At 36.6% G+C, this 26,703-nt stretch overlaps 1 protein-coding gene across 20 annotated transcripts in view; it reads left to right on the top strand.

Annotated features, from left to right (window-relative positions):
• Positions 1–26,703, top strand: part of ARHGAP28 (Rho GTPase activating protein 28) — a 257,341-nt gene that overhangs the window by 209,753 nt on the left and 20,885 nt on the right. For all 20 annotated transcript variants that reach the window (XM_077900033.1, XM_077900028.1, XM_077900031.1 and 17 more), the window contains 7 exons: positions 2,532–2,697; positions 2,803–2,894; positions 5,298–5,375; positions 10,982–11,144; positions 17,013–17,095; positions 19,478–19,675; positions 20,191–20,304. In XM_077900033.1, coding sequence (XP_077756159.1) covers positions 2,532–2,697; positions 2,803–2,894; positions 5,298–5,375; positions 10,982–11,144; positions 17,013–17,095; positions 19,478–19,675; positions 20,191–20,304 — 894 coding nt within the window. The remainder of the gene's footprint in view (positions 1–2,531; positions 2,698–2,802; positions 2,895–5,297; positions 5,376–10,981; positions 11,145–17,012; positions 17,096–19,477; positions 19,676–20,190; positions 20,305–26,703) is intronic.

Here is a 26,703-nt window from a genome sequence, read left to right as displayed (position 1 = left end):
TTTTCATGATTATCCCAATAACTTCCTCTGACTTTTCTGTGGGACAAACTAGGATTTTTTTTTAATATGTATGTGTGGAGGAAGAGGGCAGGCATCAGTGTTGCATAACACCAGGGCATCATGGTTGTGCATTGCACAACCTACCTAGCTGTACCTGGCAGGACTGAGTTGAGGAAGAGTTCTAAAGGTATATACTTTAATACTGTTTTACAGAGGAAACAGGATTTCCTGAATGTGTGCTTTCATGTGCTTTATATCCTTACTTATAGGTTAATGCAGATTCTAACTATATACTAGCTTATGCCTCTAGAAGTCACATATCAGAGGGGCTACTGCAAAAAGTCAAGTCATTAAAATAAGAAGTGAGTACTTGCAGGACAGGCATTAAAAATTTATCAAATAGACTCAAGAATTTATAATATTATTACAAAATAGGCAAGTAGAGCTATATACTTCATTATCCTGAAAGCCTCAGAGTGTGTATGTATATATCTATATATCTGTATCTTTATATCCAAGATATTATATCCTGAAAGCCCACTAAAGAACTATATTACACTGATCTGTTGGCTGCTCAGTAAATGCATTTGTGAAGAGTTCATGATATAGAGCCCTGAATATTATGTGCTGATCAGAGCTGGAGGCATGATGACCAGCAGGGCTCAGGCAGATTCAGGGCTAAGGGAATGAGTCATATAAAAAGTGGCTGTCTTTGCCTAGGCAGCCTGGACCATTCCCAGACAACAGTCCCATGATGGAGGGGAACAAGAGGGCAGGGCAAGAACTGTATGGCTTTCTGAGTACTTTCTACCAACCTAGTGCTGTACTAGGTATCCTTGTTGTAATCACCCTGTGACTGCTCCCATTTTACAGCTAAGAAAACTGAGGCTCAAAGAAGCTGAGTAATTGATCCAAAGCCCCAAAGCAAGTAGGAGGCTGAAACAGGATTTAAACCTACATATGTCAAACTCCAAAACTTCTCCTGGCCCCTGAGCAGCCTCTATGTTGGAGGGCACAGAAGTGTTCTGGGGCAAAAGAGGGAATCCAATGGGACTCTGGTTTTAGGGGCATCCCTCTCAGTCTTTAGAGAGAGTCATCCAAGAGAGGATGCTGGCTCCCAGCTCCCTCATCCGGCTGTCCCCTGCTGAGATTTGGGTCACCTGGGGTGCAGGTCGGCCTTCTGTGAAGAACTTTCTGTGAGATTTAGCAAGTGGTAATTACTCAGTGAATGATTGTGGTTCTTATCTCTGTTGTTGTTGCTATGTATTACTGTTATGTGAGGTTTTGGTCTCAGAAAGAAGGTAAAACAACTAAGTTTTTTATAGGATAAGATATGCCCCAAACCACATTCTACATTTTGTTGTTTCACTTTTAAAATACTTGAGGCTCCCAGGAGTAATTGCTGACTAAATGAATGAATGATTGAATGAGTAGATGATTTAAAAACCTCAAGAAAGCTCTAACTGAGGGAACTCCTATAGAGAATGTATAAAGCTTTATAATTGAAACAACTGGAATTTTTCTGCCTTGGCAATTTTATTCAATACCAGGATTTTTCAGAGCAAAGCATACTTGTTGATATTATATAAGAAAAATCTCTATCTTACAAAGTCTTTACATGTTATAGTCTTCACAGTATTTCTGGATTGTTGAAGGGTTTTGTTATCATTTTATTTTTTTATTTTTTATTTTTTTTAAATATTTTGTTCATCTATTAGAGACACAGAGAGAGAGGCAGAGACACAGGCAGAGGGAGAAGCAGGCTCCATGCAGGGAGCCTGACGTGGGACTCAATCCCAGGACTCCAGGATCACGCCCTGGGCTGAAGGCGGTGCTAAACCACTGAGCCACCCGGGCTGCCCTGTTATCATTTTATTGTATTTTTGTTTCCTATTGTGGATATGGAGAATATAGCAATGTCATTGTCTGAAATGATAGTAGGATGATGTGGTACTTTCTATATCTTTATCTTTTTTAGAAATGCTTGGACTTTTATATCTGAATTTGATTTTTAAGTTAGAATAACTGTGCTGTTTCAGCAGAAATGTGCAATCACATTCAGTGGGGGAGATTAGTCTTTTAGAATATGCAGAAGAGAATAGATCATACCTGATTCAAGGACTAAGAGCCCCAAACCCCTGAAAAGATATGTCAGAAGCTCTTCTGGGAGCACTTAGCTATTGGGCCTTGTGTGCGTGTCATGTATACCCATGGTAGGTACATTCCATGTGGTGCCTGGGGCATCAGTTAACAACACAGGATGTTTCTTAGAAGAAGGACATTTTCATGGTTGTGACGACAGTGTTATAGTACATTCCAGATCACTCTTTTGTTTCTAATTTAGCACAGGAGTGTTCTGCAAACGTTCTGAAATCATTCATAATCTTTCTGTGATGCAACTTGCTCCTCAGAGATTTTTTATAAGCAACATGTTTTGCTATTCAGATTTAGAATGTCCAGGTGGTATTTGAATGAGGGAATAATAATTTTCCTTTGCCGTGAAAAATAAATATCTTCAATATGTATTTTAGAAATTTATTGTCCAGAAAACCAGATTCGGCCTAACTGAAGCAGGAGATCTGTCTGCCGAAGATATGAAAAAAATCCGCCATCTCTCCCTGATTGAATTGACTGCCTTTTTCGATGCCTTTGGAATCCAGCTGAAAAGAAACAAAACTGAGAAAGTAAAAGGACGAGGTGGTTAAGACAGGTTTCTTCTGATTTTAGCTCTTTGATACACTGGAATAAGTTAGTGCTTTGCTGATTCTTTTTTCTTTCTTTCTTGCCCATTTTACAATGAAGACAATGGTATTTTTGGAGTTCCACTTACAGTTCTATTGGACAATGACCGAAAGAAAGACCCTGGAGTGAAGGTCCCATTGGTGTTACAAAAAGTGAGTGGAGTGTAAATGACTGAGGAAAAACTAGAGCCTCCTGCCTGCAGTTTGGAGTTATAAACCTGCTAATGAATTTTCTTATATATTTAAAGACACTGAAGCTCTCTTAGGACTCAGGCCCTGGGTGATTTTCAGCTTTCTTCTTGCATCCCCATAGCATCCCACAGTACTTGTAACCAGTTTGCCTTGCTGCAAACTTTTAGAGCCTATTACACGGTCTGACAGTAAAGCATCAGGTGATGAACACAGATGCTCTGTTGTATGGCTTCCTTCTGTTATATTTTTTCCAGTGTTTTCTAAAGGTTACTTATGTGTGTTACATGTTTGTGTTTGTATTTGATTATTCCCTGCAGAATACAAGATGACCATTAATTATCAGCTGTACATTTACTGATTATATAGGTATTTGCCTAGCTATATCACAGGTTGGGTGTTTTTAAATGTGTATGTGCAATCATTCAAATGAATTTGGCTAACAAAGCTTAATAAAGCCTAAAATCCATTTTTCTGGTGGTTTTTCAGGTATCACTAGGAAGATAGAATATGTTTAGATAAAGAATAAGTTTGGTGGAAGGGGGTTTTAAAAATGATATTATCTGAATTATCATTTGTCAGTATCTGTGACCATCATCACTCAATCACTCAATAGCTGATTTGATTTTAAGTCATGTTTTTTTTTTTTTAAGTCATGTTTTTTATAGCCAACAATTTACACTGGTTTACTCAAGTATACATTTATTCAACAGTGACATCCAGTGGCACATTTAAAATCCCAACCCCTAAACACAAAGCTTTTTGCATTTTAAATTGAGTTTTTAAGTAATTTAGAAAAATATTGACTGAGGAAACATATACTTACCTTATTCACAATAACAATGCTATGGTTCTTTACTGTGTACTCCCTAAACTTTGCTGCCAGTGCCGGAGACTGAGATACTTCTCAAGTCAGGTGATTGGTTGCTGCTGATGGAGATAGAGAATGGCAATGAAAGAGCCAGAGGGTGCTGGTGACATGCCAGTGTGCACAGGGGCATCTATAGGGTTCCTTCCCTGAGTAAGTGCCATCTATACCCTAGCATGGGTAGTCAGCACTTCGCAGCCTGAGGAGGTTGTGTGATCATTTCCCTTCTACTGATGAGGTTACTAAGGAGGAGAGTGAGATACCTTACCCTTGAGCCCACAGCCAACTAGGAGGAAGGGCAAAGGCGAGCCCAGCCTATGGTGGTGACATGAAGATTTTCTTTTCCTTTCTTGAATTAGAACTAGAATCACTACCTCTGTCCTCTCTATAAAGGATGGAGTTTGAAGATAATGCATAAAAATCGAAGACTGAGGAGATTCAACACTTGGATTTATATTATTATGTAGCTGCAAAAACCTAGCATGGAATTTAGCAAATGGAAAGTGCATGGTAAATGCTAGTTCAACTAAATCTAGATTTATATCATCTTAGCAACTCAATACATGTTAGCTATTATTACTCTTGATATCAAGTACTCCTCATTGAAGACAGCTTAAGGTATTAATTCTTCCACTCCTATGGGAGAGTCTTTTTCTATGGACATATTTCCTTAGCCTAAATATCCATTTATCTCCCTACCTTAATTCAGTCACCCCCATTTCTTGAAGAGGAATTAAAGGAATTAAAGACTTCAAGAGGAGTATTCCTCTTGAAGAGGAGGACTTGAGCCTCCCCTTACCATGTGAACACAGGCAAGTCACTTACCCTCTCCATGCCTTAGTCTTCTCAGTATTTGGATGGGGATGCGATTAGCACCTGCCTTGTAGGATTAATGTGAAGATTAAATGAATTAATACATGGCAAAGTGCTGAGAAAGGGGCATCTGACACAATAAGTGCACAATACATGTCAGGTTGTGTTATTACTACGTTAACAACATCATCATCATCATCAATCATCATTATCATCATCATCATCATCATCATACCACCATGGGAACTCAGGAGGCATATAAACCTTTACAGTTTCTGCCTTCTTGGTCATATTTCTAGAATTCCTATAGTCTCTCAGCTGAAATGGTTCTAATAATAGTAAATTTAGAATCTTTTCCTATTGTTCCATCTGCAGAAAGAGATACATAGTAATCAGATCTTAACTTAGTCAAGTGGTGGTGTACTCTAGTGGTCAAGAACACAAACTTGAGAGACAGTGCCCTTACTTTTGAGGTTGATCCTGGGAATTGATAGAACAGTTCTCAGTCTCCTTTCATTTGCAAATTAGAAACTGTTGTTGACCTTGGAGGCAGTTGTGAACATTCAAATACCAGGAACGTACACATATGCTTGGTAATTTATTGATTGTTGTCACCATCATTGTAATTTCAGATGTTTGTAATTGTATGGAGGTATTCATTTTTATAATGTATCATTGCTTTCTAGTTTTTTGAGAAAGTTGAGGAGTCAGGCCTGGAATCTGAAGGAATTTTTCGACTTTCAGGATGTACTGCCAAAGTCAAGGTACTGAACATTTTCTTTCTTTCTAATGGGAGATCTAGGCTAACTAGACCCAGTTCACACAGGTCCCAGAGATCAAGTCCTTTTTTGTTGCTGCTGATAGGACCACTTGACCCTATCTCGTGTTCTGGATGCCTATGATTAAATGTTGTTCTGTGATCCTGAGTTGTATATCCTTTTAAAACAACAACAATAAAAAACCAGCAACAGTGCAAGAACACACCAGCTCACCGTGAAAGACTGCTTCTTATCTTTAGTTTCGAAAAGTTGAAATTTTCCATCACTGTTTTCTGGGTTAAACACTTTAGTTTGCTATGTTCTTCCCAGTCATGGAATTTGCCAAGCCAATATTACGTGAGCCCTCATTTCCATTATCGGTTACTTCATATTTTTTTATGTACTTTTTTTTTGTTTGTTTAGAGCGGGAAGAGAGGGGCAAAAGGAGAGGGAGAGAGAATTTTAAGTAGGCTTTACACCCAGCGCAGAGCCCTATGCGGGGCTCGATCTCACGATCCTGAGTTCATGACCTGAGCTGAAATCAAGAGTCCAAAGCTTAATTGATTGAGCCACCTGGGTGCTCCTCATTATCAGTTGCTTTAAACTTAGAAACATTCTTTGGATGTCTTTTTAATGAAAGTCCTTATAAAAATATGTAGGAATGGATGTTAACACTAGAATAATCACTCAGCAGTTCCAAAGCCTAGTTGCATATAAGGTAAAGTTAATTTCTACATATAAAACCACCTGTGTAATGTGAGTCCTTTTACTTTGCCTTCCTACTTCTATGTAGTAGCAAACTCCACAGTGCCATAAAGGAGAGAATCAGTAAAAAGAAAAACTTTTCTCATAAATTTCCAGTTAGAGGGGATCCCTGGGTGGCTCAGCGGTTTGGTGCCTGCCTTTGGCCCAGGGCATGATCTTGGAGTCCTGGGATCGAGTCCCACGTCAGGTTCCCTGCATGGAGCCTGCTTCTCCCTCTGCCTGTGTCTCTGCCTCTCTCTCTCTCTCTCTCTCTGTGTGTCTCTCATGAATAAATAAATAAAATCTTTAAATAAATAAATAAATAAATAAATAAATAAATAAATAAATAAATAAATAAATTTCCAGTAAGATATCCCACTTTTTCACCGGGGGGGGAGGCAGAGGGGGCATTACACTGAAGAGTCCCACTCTGCCCTTGGATCTCCCTGGCTGGTAGATGTGAGAACCTGAGCAGTTTTAAATAATCAGTCTCTGAAAAAAGAAGTCTCGAGATGAGGGGAAAATTAACTTAGTTGCAACGTGTAGAGGTAGAAGAGCATTTCTTCATTAATTCATTTTGGTACATGTCTTGGGAAATTCTATTTGTATCAGAAATCTCAGGGTTTTTATTTAGAAGTGTGATGAGATGTTTTTGTAAGTAGAAACTGAGAAATAAGCTGTGTCTATTGGAAGCTGTAGAAGGCATATTCTGAGATGGAGTCAGGAGTAGAAGAGTCAGTGTTTCTGAAGGGTGCAAAGGAAGAAGCCAGGCTGGTAAGGCTGTGCCTCACAGCAGATGCAGGGCTGATGCTGGCCCTGCCTGCCCTTCAGAGCACCCCCTCACCAGGCAGAGGGGCCAGGAATCAGCTTCCACAATGCACTCAGTCACTGCCCCAGCATCTTGTAAAGAAGGGGATGCGGCAGATGAGCAGTGCTAACTGCTAGCAGAGTTGGTGCCAGGAATCACCAATTATTTTATGCAGATAATTCATTTTATGAGGGAGATCTGAGCAGTGCACCACTTTGCCAATGACAGAAGGGGTCGGGGCATTTGGAGAATTGTCACTTCCCTGGGAGTGGAGATTGCTAGATGCTGAAAGGCAAGAAAATTCCTAATGTTTCCTCAAGATTTATTCTTTCTGAATTGAGTCTGCTTTTTGTCTTAGATTCTCGTTGCTACAGTGGCTATATGTACCCTGAATCAGAGGATGAAAGTTGTCGTATCTATAGAGTCAGAGAACCAAAATGAAGAAATGAAGCCAGAGAAACAAATTTCTTAGGCACAATTAGACTTCATTCTTCTAAACTTATCATTGGGAAGTGGTATTTGCAGATTCTTCCTGGCTCGTGTGTGTGTGTGTGTGTGTGTGTGTGTGTGTATAACATAATGGAGATTATTTAAAACTTTTTCTCAAAATAATCAAAAGGAGACAATATTTGTTGTGTGCATGAAGTTTGACTCCATAGCAGAAGTTACTTTTCTTTAGCTAATCTTTGACTGAAAAATGCTTACCCTAGGCTAATAATCCCTTCAGAATGTTCTTACAGGCCCATGTATTCTTGAACCACATTTTGGGAAAAGTCCCTTTTCCCCCCTAATCGGTTTTATGTAGTTTCAGCCTATTTATTCCATCTCTTATTAGTCTGAAAATGTAATCCAGATGTTTTCATGGTTTGAGCTCCAGGAAAACCAGTGTGAGAGAAATCTGGGCCAGCAAACAGAAATGAGGGAATATCATAGTTAGAAAGACATTGTAACTTGATATATTAAAGGGGTCTTTATTTCTCTTCTTTGTTCAAACTTTAAACCACTTTTGTAAGTTCTTCTGTTAGACTATTTTTTTTCTAGGAATGTGCTTGGGGAAAGATAGTTTAAAAAAAAAAACCCCATTCTAATTATCCTCCAATTGTGCCAAACGCATGACGCTAACACTAATGTATGATTATGAACAATCTTGTACTTTTGAGGCCTGGTGAGACTAACGGGGGCACAGCCCTGTGGGGAAGCTGCTAGCTTTGACTGCACAGGAAACACGGCATCGGAGCCCATTCCTGTATTCGAGGCCTCTGATCATTTGGAACCAATTTAATGCTTTGGTGTTTCCACTGATTTTCTTCTCCAAAAATGACAGAAATTTGAGCCAAACACTGGGGAATACATTTTATGGAAGAAGGCAGGCTGTTTGACATGCAAGGATATTTTTTTTTTTTGTCTTTGTCTAGTTTCAGTTATTCTAAGGCTGCTTTAAATGTTTCACAATTATGTTACCTGGCCTGCTGGTTTCCCTTCTTGAACTGGTTTCGGAAGCTGAAGGCGGGTCATTTGCATTTTTATAAAACTACCTCCTAAATGGAAGCAGGTTATATATTTGCTCAGAGCAGACTTAAGGATGTGGCATCTGACCCCTGCCTAGAGTTCTCATTAACATCGGACAGAAGACACGACTTCCTTAACCTGTAAATGCTTCCTTTCCTGTCTTTGGCAAGCTAAATTCAACACTGGGTGTATGGTGTCATGTTTAGGACCACCATGGAAATGTCCGCTCTGCTCCTGTGTCCCTCAGTTTGATATGGTCAAAAGGAAGAGAGGACGTTCTCTCTCAGTTTTGTTTGATCCTGGCCTTCCAGACAAGATGAAGAGATACTATTACCCAAATAAGCACATAGGCATGGATTTCCCATAGTAATAATACTAGAGATTATTATAGACCAGGGGGAGGAGGATGTTAGAAGCAGCCAGCATTTATTGAGAGCTTACTGTGTGGTGGACTCTCCTCACTGAGCTTTACATTGTATTGTCTGATTTAATCTCTGTGAAGTCATTTTAATATCCCTCTTGCACAGTGAAAAACTTGGGGGACAGGCCTGAGAACTTGTCAGTTGTGGAATTGGGATAAAAACCTAAAGAATCTGGTCATAGAGCCTGCTCTTGGTGCTGGAGCTATGTTGCCTGTTAAGCAACAGAGATCCACTGGTGAGTTAGAATGGTGGTCACATTGAGTTTCAGACAAATTCCAACAGCAGAGGGATGTGGGCGATGAGTTTGATTTATTCTGCTCTTGCTGGGGCTTCCTGCCTCCTTGAAAACAGTTTCCCCTTTGCTTTGTGGCACCAGTCAATGGATGGAAGACGTCTGGTGTTTTCCCTGTACTTCCTGCTAACAACACCTCCATCTCCCCGTGACCCCAGCTAGCAGTCAGTCAAGTTTTCTCTCTCAGGCGTTTCTCGATGCTACCTCTCCTTTTTGCCTTATAGCTGCTTATCAAGGTTAGTCCTCGATTTTCCAGAAATAGTGCCATGGCCCAGTAGCTGGTCTCCTTGCCTCTCATCTGTTCTTCAGTCGATAGCAAGCTCTCTTCCAAATCGCTTTCCCATCTGGCTGTCAGAAGAAATAAATCTCACCTTGTTCTCATGCTTGGACACATTCCATGTTTCCTCACGGCCCATGGAATGAAGTTCAGTCCCCTGGGGGTTGGCTCTGGTCTGTGCCCTAGCAACACTAGATTAATTTGAGTTCCCCAGACCCAGTGGGTTTTCTTGCATGTGTATCACTGCTGGAGCACTTTCTCCTGTCTGGAGTACCCTTCTATTTCCTCTTCCCCTGACAGTTACTCATAGACTCAAGACTTGGCCTGAGCAGAGTTGGATTCTTTTTCCTGGCTACATAGCGTCCAATATGTGACTGGAGTTAGCATCATGAGTTCATAAGATAGTCCCATTCACTAAACTGCAAGATGTCTAGGGGCAGGGAATGGATCTCACGCATCCTTCTCTCATCAGATTCCAGACTGTGCTCTACTTCTTTTATCCTAGGAAGCACTTTATATGTATGCTTCAGTGCTTTACAAAGTGTATTTATCAGCAAAAGATTTCCTTGATTTGCTCTATTATTCCTATTAGATTGAGAGCTTCTGAAGGACAAGAAGCTGGTTAATGAGCTGCAGCGTGGTGGGGAAAGGTCAGATGTGCAGACTGATTCTGACTGTGTGTGACTTAAGGCTGGAAAAATTAGGCCACTCATGAGGATAAAACAGATGCCTCAAAGACACTGAGAGTTTTCAGAGTAGTTAGTGTCAGTTAGAGAACTATGGCAACTACCTGCTATTAATAGGTAAACTCTGTATGCAGTTCAAGGAGGTGGTAGAAAATGAGTTTGACTTTGAAAAAGAAACCTGGAGAATGGTGGCACTGATAATCAAGTGAATCAATAATGTGAACTGTATAACCCAACTAAAACTTATGGAGGCTTAGTGATTTTTTAAAAGTATTTACGCAGTGTTCCAAGTCTTAGGAAGGATTGGGCAAGCATGCAAACATGTGGAAGACATGTGTACCTCTTGGCATTACACTTTGCTATAACTGCTCCAGGAAGATGTCATTGGTCTGCATGTTGCCGTGAGGTCAGAGTTCCTTTACTGGGATACTTTTCATTCTGTATGAGAACTAGCTGAGAGGCCTACATTCTCAATCTAATTTAGAAGTAGATGACAGGATGGCAGAAGGAAGAAATCACGAGAAAAAAGGGAAGTGGAGGCTTTTGTCAAATCAGTACATTTATCCGGTGGGGATGGGTGGTAATCTGCCAAAACCACAGAAACGAAACTATGATCTGAGTAAAGAATTTTATAGTTCTGTAGAATAAGTAGACTATTTCAAAATTAACGTTATTCTTAAAAGGCTTTAGAAAAAATCATTCAGAAATAGCTATTTCAGTTCTTTAATTATGTTGAAAAAGTTAGGCTTGGTAGATACTGGCTTTTCAATCTATTTACAAAAATAGTTTATGTAATGACAGTTTTCAAAAGGGAAAGAGGGGGGATCAGGTGCTTAAAACGCCTTGAATATTGACTATTTTTCTTGATTTTCAGCAATACCGGGAAGAATTGGATGCCAAGTTTAATGCTGATAAATTTAAATGGGACAGAATGTGCCATAGAGAAGCTGCAGTAATGTTGAAGGCATTTTTCAGAGAACTACCCACCTCTCTCTTCCCTGTGGAATATATACCAGCCTTCATCACTCTCATGGAAAGTAGGTGGAAGAAGTTAAGTGTGAATGGGCTAAGATATAATAAGGTCAATAAAGTGACACAAAGCACAAGAAAGATGCATAATCAAATGTGATCATAAATATACAAATTTCCTATTTCCTGACAGTGCTTGGTGAAATACTGAGTTTGATGGTAGACAGTCCTCTCTTTTCGTATTTATATATTAAGTCTGGTAGATAAAATTTAGCAGGTTTTATAATCATTAAAAGAGACGGTTACAGAAAGACCAGGCTCTTGAGATTTGAATTCCTGCTCAATCATCTGCTAGCCATGCAATCAACCTTCCTGAGCTTCATTGCTGCACCTATAAATTACAGATAATTTAATCTGTAATTTATAACCCTGTAATAAGGGTTGATGTGGTTATTGAATGAAGACATCTAGAATAGTACCTGGTATGTAATAGTCCTTCCAAAAGTACAAAGTTTCTCCCTTTTTTAAATCCAGGGTCCTGGGTTTGATAATGTGTGTAACATACAATAAATGCTACACAGAAGGTGTTTTGTCTCTGAGAACTACAAAGTCTCATAGATTAGGCCTTAAGTGAGGAACTTGGATAAAAGCATAGAAACTGGAAAGTGTGTGTTGTGTTTGGAAGTGAGAGAATAATTTGACATGGCTTTAGCCTCAGGGTTGAATATTGTGGCTATGTGACAAGAGAGAAATTTAGAAAAGTAGAGTAGATTTACATGATGGGGGCTTTGACTCCCAACCAGAGGAATTCAAGAATTACAAGCCTAACTATGTACAAAGCTGTTAAATAAATGACAATTCTACATGGACAGAAAAAGCCCATGGACAAACTGAAAAGACACACCCCGTATAAAAAAGGTTGGCCACTGCTCAGCTCTAGATAATGGTTACTGTGGGAATGAGAGCCAAAATCCACACTTTAATGGGAAAACTGTTATTTTGAAAGTATCAGCCACAAATTCAAATTTGAAAACTGTATGGGCCTAACAAATGATATCTATATCTGCCAGTTAACAACTTCCTGCAGGTTGACCAGAACTATAAAATCCTTAAAACTGCAATGAAGGAAAATAATAGGTCCTAAGTTTTATGACAGTGTTTGTCCTAAAATTAGTAGGTACTAAATCTTTAAAAATTTTAACTAAATCAGATTAATAAAATAATCCTTGGTGTCTTCAGAGAAGAGAATATGATAGTCAAGGCGGTTTTTCCTAAGCCTTAATTCACATGTCGTCTGTGTATCTCTGTAAAATATCTCTTTACTTTGTAAGATGTAGTGTTTTGTTTTATGAGGGAAGCTTGTAAAGAAAGAGAGTAAAGCTAGTTTGCTTCATTTTTTTTAATTTCAGGTATTGTGCTTTGTCAGTTCTAGAATTTCCAGTTGATGCTTTTTAAAAATTGAAATATAATTAACATACAGTATTATATCAGTTTTAGGTGTATGATATAATGATTCAACAATTTGATATATTTTTCAGCGCTCATGTTAAGTGTACTCTTGATCCCCTTCATTATTTTCACCCCTCCCCTCTGGAAGCCACCAGTTTGTTCTCTGTATATTCAAGAATATGGTTTTTTGTTTGTCTCTTTTTTTTTTCTTTTTTTGTTCATTTGTTTTGTTTCTTAAATTGCACATAAGTAAAATCATATGGTATTTTTCTTTCTCTGACTGACTTCTTTCACTTAGCATTATACCCTCTAGATCCATCCATGTTGTTGCAGATGACAAGATTTTGTTTTTGTTATGGTTGAGTAATATTCCATTATATGTATATGTGTATACGTATGTATATATTGTATACACATTATATGCATTGTATGTATATATACACACATACCCCACATCTTCTTTATTTTTTTCATACCATATTTTCTTTATCCATTCATCTGTTGATGGGGTTGCTTCCATATCTTGGATTATTGTAAATAATGTTGCAGTAAACATAAGGGTGCACATAATCTATTTGAATTAGTGTTTTTGTTTTCTTTTGATAAGTACCCAGCAGTGGCATTACTGGATCATACATACAGTAATTATGTTCTTAACTTTTTCAGGAATTTCCATAGGGTTTTCCATAGTGGCTGCACCAATTTGCGTTCCTACCAACTGTGCATAAGGTTTCCTTTTACTCCACATCCTCACCAACACTTGTTATTTCTTGTGGTTTTTATTTTAGTCATTCTGACAGGTGTAGGGTGACATCTCATTGTGTTTTTGATTTGTATTTCCCTGATGACTACTGATGTTGAGCATTTTCTCATGTGTCTATTGGCCGTCTCGATCTTCTTAGGGAAAATGTCTATTCAGGTCCTCCCCCAATTTTTAAATCAGATTATTTGGGGTTTTTTGGTGTTAAGTTCTTTATACATTTTGAATATTAACCGCTCATCAGATATGTCATTGGTAAATATTTTCTCCCATTCAATAGGTTGCCTTTTCATTTTGTTGACAATTTCTTTCACTGTGCAGAAGCTTTTTATTTTGGTATAGTCCCAATAGTTTAATTTGCTTTCCCTTGCCTGAGGAAATATATCAAGAAAAATCTTCCTATGGCTGATGTCAAAGAGATTACTGCCTATGTTTTCTTCTAGAAGTTTTATTATTTTAGGTCTCACATTTAGGTCTTCAATCCATTTTTTTCTTCAATCCATTTTGAATTCATTTTGTATATTTTGAGTTCATTTTTGCATATAATATAAAACAGTGGTCTAGTTGCATTCTTTTGCATGTGGCTGCCCAGTTTTCCCAACACCATTTGTTGAAGAGACTATTCCCCATTGTATATTCTTGCCTCCTTTTAAAGTATTTTCTATTTATTTGCTGAGATGGCCTATCTTTTCATTCATTATAAACATATTTTTCTTCGTATCATTGAACATAGTTATGATACATGCTTCAAAATCCTTGTCTGCTAGTCCCAACATCTGGCTCACCTCCACATTGGTCTCTGTTGGTTGTGTTTTCCCTTGAGAATGCATCGCTTTTGTATGTCAGGTGAATACTCAGTTTTGGAGACCCCACATTTTATAGTATTTCTCCCAAGAGTGAAGTTTGGAGTTTTGTTTTAGTTTTTGTTGTTTGTTTTTGTATTTGAGCCAACAATATATTTGAACTCAAGTTGCCAGTGGGCTTTTGGACAGCTCAACTGTCAGTTCAGTTGTTTAATCCTTACCCTATGTTACTTTACACGTGCTTCGTTCATTAGTCAGCCAAGATTTTATACCAGAGTCAAGGCCTTCGCCCATTATTTCCCAGTGGCTGTGGTCATAATGAATCCTGTCTTTTAGTTGTTCAGACCAGAAAGACAAGCGTTTTCTTTTGGAGCTTTAGCTACCTCATGTCAATACCAGCTATGGCCTGACCACAGGCCAAAAGCCAGAATAGTGGAAAACTCTCCCTGTGCCATTCCCTAATTCCAAGTGGCCAGTCTTCTAAATCTGCCTGCCTTTATTAATTCAACAGTGCCTTAGATGGTTGTTTTTTGTATTTGTCCAGAATTTATAGTTCTCTTTGGGAAGGTTGGTCCAGAAGGAACTTATTCAGCCATACCAGAAGCAGGACTTCCTCCCTTCAATTTGTAAGTTCAAAAAGCATAGGATTTTCTGTGTAGTTTGCTCTTCTGGAAACTGGGCTGCAGATGTATTAGCTTTGCCTTGATCTCTGGTGTATATATACTAAGTAATTCATTAGAACAAATTTGTGCCACAGAGGATTTTTTTTTCTGTTTGTGGTTTTTTGGTATTATGAAATTATGAAGGAATCATCCAATGCCAGACCTATTCAGAGAATCCTATTTTAAAAAGGTATTAGGTTTCCTTACCATCATTGTTGCCTTCTGACACCAGCCAGTACATTTCATTAAAGGGAGAAAATCTGGAAAATACCCTGAAAAGGTTCACAGAGGAGTCCACATTTCTTTGTATGACTTTGAAAGTGAAAAATACTATGTTGCCATAATTGATTTGATACCAGCCAACTCCACAGGAAGCCCAGAGTTCTAGGCTGCTACCAGCAGGGAAAATGGCCTTTTTGCTACCTAGAGTAAGCTCTAGTTATAAAAGATTTTCTGAAGGAAATAATTGTGGATACATGTTTTTAAGCTCCATTCTTTATGCTCTAAAATGAAGTTTGGAGAATGTAGTCTTTTAGCGTAATCACATTCTCTTTCCAAACTTGGCTCAAAATTGACCATAAAATTAAAAGACTAATTCAAGTTTCAGATATTGTTATGACATTTTAATAATTTTCTGGGAAAATAATAATCTCAAGGGGAAAAGATCCTAACCAGGATGTAGTAATTAATTAGTTAATAAAACTATTAGCCACGAAGTGGTATTGACATAGGTATCCTAAATAAAATGAAAATGGATTATTTGCCAGTTTGGAGTTTCAGTCTTAAAAGTAACTTCATAATTTCTCTGAAATTGAAGGAAATACAGAGCTTGCATCTGCATCTATTTTTCCCTCTGCCAAAGGGATTTTTTGGGTTGTGTTGTAAGATTATAGACAGCATGCATTAAAATAATGCCTCATCTGCCCCCCAGTGTTTTGTACTGAGATATGCTCCTGGTAGTTCCTATTAATCAGGTAAACTCATGTCAGTGTACATTAGCCATTTTCAAAAACATCCTGAACCTGTGTCATTTTTGTTTATAAATCTGACATAAATTTCTAAAAATCCACATGGGGATTGTGCCAAAACAATATCATGCATCCTATAAATAATCCTCCCAACTGTTTCTGTTACATGGTTATACATATTAGTCATCTACTCCTAACTAGGATGCACACAATCTCCTAAAACCTAGTAGCTTGTCACAAGAGTGTTTGCACTGCTATAAAGCTAAGTAACTTTACAAGTGATTGACTGCCTTCCATCCATTGAATATAAATAGATTTTCCTTCAAGTTGAGAACTCCCCAGGGATGCTAGAATATAATGCTTCCCTCTAGGAACTCCCTACCAAGAGACCATTATGAGGAGAATATAGAGAGACAAAGCGAAGCCTGGAATGTTCTGATATACTTTGCATCTTCAGCACAGCTGGTGTGGATTATCCAGTTGTGGATGGAATCCCTAAAATTCTTTCCCTAAAACAGGAAAGGAGCCAACCTTTAATACACAAGTATAAATGCCAGCCCTCTGGCGCCATCTTCTGTAATTATCGAGGAACAAAATACTCAAGAATCTAAAGATCAACTGTAGTCCCCTTCCTTAAATGTCCATTTATGATCTGGAATAAGTGTCATTAATCGTAATAACAAGATCAAACACATATACAGGTAATTATATACAGGTACTGATGTAAACACTCTATACATACTAACTTGTTTAGTCCTTGTAACAACCCAGGGAGGTAGGTAGATCTGACTACTCCCATTTTACAGATGGTGAAATAGTAACAATGAGGGGTTAGATAGCCTGCACAAGGTCACTCAGTGACTAAGTAGTAGATGTAGGATTTGAACCTGGCTCTAGAGTCTCTGCTCTAATGATTATACTTTGCTGCCTCATTATGTAGAAACAAGATTTATTTTCTGTTGACTTGAGCTTTTAAGCCTTCTGATTATAGCATACAAGTAAAGTAGGGCCTGTAGAAGTACTTTGAAAAGGAAAATCTTATACAAATCTAGAATTATTTTGAGGATCTCATTGGCCACCTGCCTCTACAATGGCATTATGGGATGTGAAAGAGGAGTTGATCGATTGAGGCTCTTGTCCAAGTTAACAAATTTACATTGTTGGGCATAAAACCTGAGTCTTTATTACTGAAAGTTTTCAGGAGCCCTCCTGTGGCACCAGATGTTAGCAAGAAATGCTGTCAGAATGCATCAGTGTTGTTCAAAATGTGCGGTTATTTCTGTTTTCTTGTTAGGAGGGCCTCACATCAAAGTACAGTTTCAAGCTTTACACCTCATGGTCATGGCACTGCCTGATGCCAACAGGGACACAGCCCAGGTATGTTGTACCAACCTCATGGTCTGTCACTGGCCCTTCTTAGTCAAAGAAAATGGCTGAGATGAAAAAATAAAAACTAAGACAACAACTTACTAAGCCAGCTGAGCACGCTGCCAACCTATTATTGCCTTTCCACATTCCCACTGCTGTTCTCCTGAGGAAGATGTAAATCCTAGGATCTTCTCTAAATATTTCAGTTTAATTCATTCAAACCATTAAGAGATACTGAGCATCTCCTAGTGCCGGCCCCTGCCCTAGGGTTAGCAAAAAGAGAAACAAAGATGGAAGGCAAGTGGAATAATTGTCAGAAGTAGATGAGGCCATTATGTTAGCTGCATAATGTAAAGCTCTATAATTTTAGGTCCTCAGCTACTCACTTCAGTCTAGTGACAAAAGATCTGAGGAGTGTCCTTAGGGAGGAAATTTGAAGTCACTGATTTAAATGAAATTTCTAAAATATTTGTGTCTTACAGTTTATAAAGATAATTCAATTAAAGATTCCTAGAATCTTGGAATTTTAGAGATCGCCTGATAGAATCTTTTCATTTTACAGGTTAGGAAAGTTAGACTCAGAAAGTGATTTCTCTATTAACATATAATAGAACATTTGATGGAATCATTCCATGGTTCTCCCAAATATTCTGCCCTTTATTTCAGATTTATTTCCTTGTTGTATGTTGGCAAAAATCAATAAGTTCTCTTAATATTTTGATAATGATTCTCTATGCAATAGGATTTTTTTTGTAAGTGCACAACAGGTGTTTGGAATCTTTGAAATGAAATTGAGTTAAGATGAGTTGGAAAGAGCCCATAATTTTGAGACCAGTAAAAATAATGCTAAAAACAAAGATGATTCTTTGTGCTCCCTCTCATCAGACATTTCAATTTGGTGAGGACCTTTCCTCCTACATAATAAAAACATCTGTGTCAATTATAATATATGTCAATTATATCATATCCTCAGCCCAAGAATGGGGATTGGATGTGACATAAGAATGTCTATTTCTAGTATAATTTGGTAATTTTTCAAAAGCTGGAAATTTATTAGCTTGTTTGGGAGGCGGTTTGTAAGCAGTGTTCTTTTATATATAAAGAAAAAAGGATGCATCTGGTATCCGATATTTGGCTCAGAGTGTCATCTACCCTCTCATATAAAATAAAGGATGCATTAAGAATAACTAATACTTTTCTAACAGAAGATCTTCAAAAACATCATGGTACTAATAAAGATGTTACACACAGGTGCACACACACACACACACACACACACACACATTTTTTCTGATTCTACATTGTGAGTAGATCTAGGATCAAAGCTGATGTGCTGTTAGAAGTCAAGAGCTCTGGCTCAAGAATCAGGCTTCCTTGGTTCAAATGCTGGCTTTGCCACCTAATTAATTGACACTGGGAAAAGCTACCTGAATCTTATCCACTAGTTTCCTCATCTGTCAAACAGTATTAATAACAGACCTACCTCACAGGGTTTGTAATAGTGATAAAGTCGGTGATATATATGAAGTATTAAGAAGAGTGCTTGGCTTACAATAAACCCTCAAATAAATCTTGACTATTATTACTATTATGTGCTAACCATTTTCTCATTAAAAATATTATAGCAGGATTTAAACTTGAAAACTAAAAAGCATCTTTTTTCTCTTTCTTTTTGCCCTTTTGGTGAATTTCAGAAGATTCTGATAAGCATCTGTACTTCCGTGGCTTAGCCAGACTTTAAGCTTTCTCAAATCTCTCTCTCTCTTTTTCTTTTTTAATTGCCAAGAGTAGCTGCATGTAAACACTTCCCTTTGGTCTACTGAATGTTCCAAAACTGAAAAGCAGTAGAAAAATGATACTCAGAAAGTAAAATTTTAAAATTTTTCAATTGAGCTTACATTTGGATGAGGAATGAGATACTCATGTGTTTTTTAAATGGATTTTTCTTTCCCAGAGAAATAGTAAATAGTTTTCAATGGTAATGCTTTAAATTAAGAGTGTTTTTTAGGGTTCCTTTTCTTCCTTCACAAGAAAACTACACTTGTGTTTATTTGAAATGCAGTGTTTTCTCCAACTAGTTTAATACATAATTTTTAATATTTGCCAGCCTTGTTTTGAATAAAAGAAAATAAATGCAGACTCTTATTTATAGAAACTCCAATATAATAAACTCCATAAAATTGAAAGTACTTTTATGAAGCAGAGAATTGAATATTCACATTTCTCATTAATGTTTTTCAGAAATAAAAGGGGGCAACATTATACGTTTAACCATTTTATAGTTCTGACAGTTTTCCAGAGGCACTATGAATGGGTATAGAAATGAATGATAGCAATCAGACGTCCTTTTAATAATTTACAGTAGTGTGACACGGTGCTGTGTCTTTTTAGGTCCTCATGACATTCTTCAATAAAGTGATTGCCAACGAATCAAAAAACCGGATGAGTATATGGAACATTTCTACTATAATGGCACCAAACCTTTTCTTCAGTCGAAGCAAACATTCTGATTATGAAGAATTACAGTTAGCAAACACTGCAGCCCACATCATCCGCCTAATGCTTAAATACCAGAAAATTCTGTGGAAAGTGAGTAACAGTGTGATGACTGTGATGTTTTACTTGCAAGTCCACCAGCACCCAGGAAACATAAAGATTCTATGCCCTTAGTCACAGGGATGAAATGTGAAAAAATAATCTCAGGTTGCTTTGTAGCATCTTTGCACATTCTTTAATGGCTGCTCCTAAGCATGTTTCCCCTTTTAAACAGAATCCTTTTATTTTTATTTTTTTGAAGATTTTATTTATTTATTCATGAGAGCCACAGAGAGAGAAGTAAAGGCATAGGCAGAGGGAGAAGTAGGCTCGCTACTCAGAGCCCGATGTGGAACTTGATCCCAGGATCCAGGATCAGGACCTGAGCCATCTCAGTGCCCCTAAACAGGAATCCTTGTCATTTTCTCTAATCTTTACAAGGACGATTGCCACACTCACTGGTTCCAGAATACTGAGCATCCAGGAGTTACCATAACTGGAGACAGAGTCTAACAGGGAGGTTTAATTCAAACACTTTCCTTTTGATTCAAGCAGTGTTTGTTCTCCAGGTTCCATCTTTTTTAATCATGCAAGTCAGAAGAATGAACGAAGCTACCATGTTGTTAAAGAAGCAGCTCCCAAGTGTCAAAAAGCTGCTGAGGAGGAAAACCATAGAACGAGAGGTAATGGCAATAAACTAAGGGTACAAATGTTGTTACTACCGAGGTTTCTATTTCTCAAAGCATGACATAAAGTAGCTTGTAATTTAGAACCAAAAATTTTATATTCTTACAAAGTATCACTCTTGTTACCATAAACATTGTGGAAATGGTGTTTGTAATAGAGTACTGGGATCTTTTTATTTTGTTGAAATATGTGCTTCTGGTTGAAGTTCTTGAAATATCTCTATCATGAAGATTATTTAATATTCATATACTTAAGTCTAAGATGGTTCTCACAAAAGATAGAAGTCAACCTTTTAGTCCCTGTGAGCTAGATTTAGGGCAATCCAGTATATCTAACAAATAAAGAATTGTCTAGTGATTGGATAATAAAATAATTTTTTAAAGATTTTATTTATTTATTCATGAGAGACACACACACACACACAGAGAGAGAGAGAGAGAGAGAGAGAGAGGCAGAGACACGGGCAGAGGGACGGGCAGAGGGACAAGCAGACTCCATGCAGGGATCCCGACACGGGACTCCATCCTGGGTCTCTAGGATCACACCCCAGGCTCAAGGCGGAGCTAAACCGCTGAGCCACTGGGGCTGCCCATAAAATAATTTTTATTTTATTTATTTATTTTTAATAATTTTTAATCTTCAAGGTGTTTAGTGTAAATTCATTGCATTCCAAAGAATTTTTGCTTTATCATAGTTTGTGCGGCATTGAAAGAGGGAACAGGTTTTAGAAAAATTATCTTTATTGCTTTAATTTAATTTGAGGAAGATCATGAGTATCAAACAGTCCCTGAGGAGGATGTAGAGATAAATGGAATTTGCTTTCCTCTTAAAGGAATTTCCACATAATGTGGGAGAGAAATGTATACAAGAACCATGAATATGCATTAAGCATTAGACTAGTTGTACGGACCATATGGCAGGACCATGCAGATGAGAAAGAAATGTGCTCCAACTTGGAGAGTTGTGGACACCTTCATGAAGGAAGTAGTGTTTGAGCTACATCGTGAAGGATGGATAGTTTTTTGAAGGGAGAAGGGAGGAGAAAGTTTATCCAGGAAAAGGAACAGTAAATAGCGAGGCAGTGAGCAATATTCTCAAGTATTGCTAATTGATCTATCATAATCATAATGATCATAATCATGATGAGACTGTATTCCTTTATTGATTATAGGCAAAGTGACTTCAGAATAAGTAGAATCAGCATTATAATTTGGAAGAAATATTGCTTTGAGAAAAAAATCATTTTTTAAAAAAACTTAATTGATATATAATCCTCATATCATACAATTCATTTATTTAATGTGTACAATTCAATGGCTTTTAGTATATTCAGAGATATTTGCAGTCATCAGTGCAATCAAGTTAAGAACATTCTTATCACCTGAAAAAAAAAACTATTCCCTTTGGCTATCATCCCTCTAAACACACCTTCACCATTTCCTTCTACCAGTTCTAAGCAACAATTTATCAATTTCTGTCTCTATAGAGCTCCTTGTTTTGGACTTTTAATGAATTAAATCATATAATATGTGGTCTTCTGTGACTGGTTTATTTTATTTAGCATTATATTTTTTTGGTTCATCCAAGTTTTAATATGTATCAGTACTTCTTTTTTTTTTTTTTTTTTTTTTGCCAGATAACATTCCCTTATATGAATTTCCACATACTTTTTATCCATTCATTTATTAGTAGACATTTGGGTTAATTATATCTTTTACTCATTATGGATAATGCTGCTATAAACACTTATATTTATGTGTAGAGATATGTTATTACTTCTCTTGGCTATATGCTGGGTAATAAAGCAACACATATGTTGAAAATTGCCAGACTGTTTTCAAAAGCAACTGTCCCATTTTTACATTTTCACCAGTAGTGTGTAAGGATTCAGATTTTTCCATATCCTCACCAGAACTTGTTATGATTGGAAATTTTCATTCTAACCATCCTCTTTCTGTAAAGTGGTGTCTTATTGTAGTTTTGATTTGCATTTCCCTGAAAACTATCGATGTTGAGCATCTTTTCATGTACCTACTGGCCAGTTTTATGTCTTCCTCAGAGAATTGTCTATTCAGATTCTTTGCGAAGTTTTGATTGGGTTGTCTTTTTACTGTTAAATTGTAGAAGTTCTTCATATATATTATATACAAATCCCTTATCATCATTTGTTGAAAAGACTACTTTCCCCAGTGAATGGTATTGGCACTATTGTTGAAAATTGACCATAGATGTATAGGTTTGTTTTTTTTTTTTCCCCAGACTCTTAATTCTCTTCTGTTGGTTTCTGTGTCTATCATTATGCTAGTAACACAGTGTTGAATACAGTAACTTTTGTTTTAAGATTTGAAATTGAAAAAGGAGAGTCAACATTTTTTTTTGAAATAACTTTGATTTTTTGAGGCTCCCTAATTTCCATATGAATTTTAGGACCAGTTTTCCTATTTCTGAAACAAAAGCAGCAGCAAAAACAACAGTAGTTGCAATTTTGATAGGGATTCCATAAATATGTGCATCAATTTGGGAAGTATTGCCATCTTAACACTACATTTTCTAGTCCACGAAAATGGATTATTGTCCCATTTATGTAGGTTTTCTATAATTTATAATTTCTTTTAACCTTGTTTTATAATTTTCAATGCACAAGTTTTATATTTCCTGGATTAATCATTTATTCCTAAGTATTTTATTCTTTTTATATTCTTGCAATGGAATTGTTTTTTTAATTTCATTTTTCAATCACTAATTATGGAAATACAACTGATATTTCTATATTGATCTTGTATTCTACAGTTTTGCTAAACTCATTTACTGACACTAATAGTTTGATTTTATGTGTGCTAATTCTTTAGGATATCTACCTATAAGGTCATGCTGTCCGTGAATAGAGATAATTTTCCTTCTTCCCTCTCAATCTGGGTACCTTTTACTTTTTTTGCTTAATTATCCTGGCTAGAACTCTGGCAGTGTATTAAATAAGACAAGAGCAGAGATCCTTATTTTGTTTCTGATCTTAAGGGGAAATCTCAATCTTTCATCAAGTATGATGTTAAATCTGCGTTTTTCACAGATTGACTTGAGAAAATTCCATTCTTTTTTTTTTACTTTTTAAAATTCAATTTGTATAAACTTAAAGAAAAAAGTTTGCTCATTTCTCCCCACTGTACTCCCTTCCCCACCACAGCAACCACCAGTTTTCTGTATCTATGAGCTGCGATATATAAATATAGACTAATTTAGATTCCAAATATAAGACAGATCATACAATATTTGTCTTCCTCTGTCTGACTTATTTCACTTGGCATTATGCCCTCAAAATCTTGCCGTTAATATGGACGGGCCTCAAAAAAACTCTCTTCTAGTCTTAATTTGTTGGGTGCGTTTATGTTGGAAGGGTGTTCAGTTTTTTTCAAATATTCTTTCTTCATCTATTGAGATAATCATTGGGGGTTTTTTCCCCTTTCATTCTATTAATATGATGTACTACACTGATTGGTTTTCATGTATCAAACTCACCCTGCATTCTTGGAATAAATCCTACTTGGCCAAGGTATACAATCCCTTTAATATGCTGCTAGGCAAGTTGCTTGTATTTTGTTGAGGATTTTTATATCAATATATCAACATTCATATAAGATTTTTTTATTCATATAGGATATTGACTATAGCTTTTATTTTTTGTTCCATCTTGTCTGCCTTTGGTATTGAACATACTGGCCTTATAGAATGAGCCAGGAAGTGTTCCTTTCTCTTCTGTTTTTTAGAAGAGTTTAAAATTAATAGGTGTTAATTCTCTAAATTTGCAGAATTCTCCAGCAAAACCAACTGGTCCTGGACTTTTCTTTGTAGGAATTTTTTTTGAATACTGACTCAGTCTTCTTATTTACTATAACTCTGTTTAGATTTGCTGTTTCTTCTTGAGCCAGCATTGATAGTTTGTGTGTTTCTAGGATTTTGTCTGTTTCATCTAGGTTATCTAATTTGTTGGCACACAAATTGTTCATGGTGTTCTCTTTTAATTCTTCTTATTCCTGTAATATTGGTAGTAATGTCCCCACTTACATTCTGGATTTATAATTTGAATCTGCATTCTTTCTTTCACTGTCAGTCTAGCTAAAACATTGTCAATTTTGTTGATTTTTTTTGAAAGGCCAACTTTTGTTTCATTGATTCTCTTTATTATTTTTCTATCCTAGTACTTATTAAAGTTATAACTTTTATTTATTTTGTTAAGCTTGTTTTAAGTCAGTTGGCCTTTTTCTTTAGTTTCTCAATGTAGAAGGTTAGACTTTTTTTTTTTTTTAGACTTTTTTTTTAATGTAAACCTTTACATCTATAAATTTTCCTCTGAGAATTACTTTTGCTCTGTCCCATAGGTTTTGGTATGTTGTGTTTCATTTTTGCCCATCTCAAAGTATTCATTAATTTTTCTTGACCTGTTCATTATTTATTTAATTTCTATATGTATGTGAATTTCCCAGGTTCACTTCTGTTGCTGATTTCTAATTTAATTCTACTGTAGGTGTACAATACACTTTACATTATTTTGATTTTCAAAATTTTTCTTAAAGATCTATTTATTTATTTTTACAAGGGGTGGGGAGGGAAAGAATCTCAAGTAGACTCCCCCACCCCTGAGTGGGGAGCTCGATCTCTCAACCCTGAGATTATGACCTGAGCCAAAATCAAGAGTTGGATGCTCAACTGACTGAGCCACTCAGATGCCCCAATATTATTTTGATATTTTTTAATTAATTGAAACTCATTTTGTGGCCTAATATATTGTCTATCCTGGAAAATGTTTTATGCATGCTTAATGGTAATGAACTCTGCTATAGATGTCTATTATGTCTAGATAAAGTTTTCTGTTTACTCACTGATTTTTTTTGCCTAGCTCTTCTGTTATTGAAAGTGAGGTATCAAAATATTGAAGTCTCTAGCTGTTGCAGAACTATTTCTCCCTTCAATTCTTTTTTACTATATGTCTAATATTATTTTTATTCCACAACTCTTCCATTACTACCTTAATTTGTGTAGTTATTTTCCAGTATACTACTTTTAATATTTTATAATATATTTTTGTTGAAAGAAACAGTTGTTTCTTTTACTACACATTTTTAAAATCTCTCCTTAGTGATTCCCCTGGGGATTACAAGTAACATCTTAATATATAGCAGTCTGATTTATATTAATTTCACCTTCAATTCAATAGTATATAAAAACTCTACTTACAGGGATGCCTGGGAGACTCAGTTGGTTAAGCATCTGCCTATGGCTCAGGTCATGATCCCAGGGTCCTGGGATTGAGCCCCATGTTGGGCTCCCTGAAGTGAGGAGCCTGCTTCTCCCTCTGCCTGCCATTCCTCCTATTTATGCACACTCTCTCTGTGTATCAAATAAATAAATAAAATCTTTAAAAAAATCTACTTACAGACCTCCATATCTCCTACTTTATGCTGTTATTGCTACAAATTCCATCTTTATTAATTAATTTCGTGCCCATCAATATAGATTTATAATTATTGCTTTATGCACTTGTCTTTTAAATTAGATGGGGAAAAAACACATAATGGTGCCTTTTATATTTACCTATGTAGTTATATTTACTGGTGTCCTTTATTTCTTCATGTGGATTCAAGTTACTGTCTAGCATCCCTCCATTTTAGCCTGAAGGGACTATTGAAAAGCATGAAGGGGTTCACCATGACTGGGGGGCACAGGTTAGCTCTGAGGTGGTGGCATCTAGAAGGCCTCTTTATTTTTTAAAGATTGTTTTGCCAGATAGAATTTTGCTTGACAGCTTATTCTTCTTTCAGCCCTTTGATTATGTTTCATTCCATTGTCTTCTGGTTTTCATGGTTTCTGCTGAGAAACTAGCTGTTACTCTTATTGAAAAAATCTCTTGTGCATGCTGAGGTGCTTTTCTCTTGCTGCATTCAAATTCTTTGTCTTTTGAAAATTTGATTATGATGTATCTTGGTGTGGATGTCTTTATCCTATTTGGAGTTTGTTGAGCTTTTTGAATAGGTCAATCAATGTTTTTCAGCAAATTTGGATAGTTTTCAGCCATTATTTCTTAAAATATTCTTTCTGTCCCTTTCTCTTCTCTTCTTCCTGGACTCTTAATTATGTATGTGTTGGTGCATTTCATGTTGGTTATTATCCTACAGTTCCTCTTAGGTTTTGTTAATTTTTCTTCATTCTTTTTTTCCCCTGATATTCAGACCACATAATCTCAATCAATTTATCTTCAAATTTACTAATTTTTTCTTCTGCCTCCTTATCTGCTATAAACCCTTTTAGTAGATTTTTTATTTAACTTGGATAACTTAATAACTTAAACTTAGTAACTTAAACTTAAACTTAACTTTATTAAGTTATTTTTTATTAAGTTTTCA

This window comes from Canis aureus, chromosome 6 (genome assembly GCF_053574225.1).
Source record: "Canis aureus isolate CA01 chromosome 6, VMU_Caureus_v.1.0, whole genome shotgun sequence".
NCBI lineage: Eukaryota > Metazoa > Chordata > Mammalia > Carnivora > Canidae > Canis > Canis aureus.
This window is presented reverse-complemented; position numbering and strand designations above follow the sequence as displayed.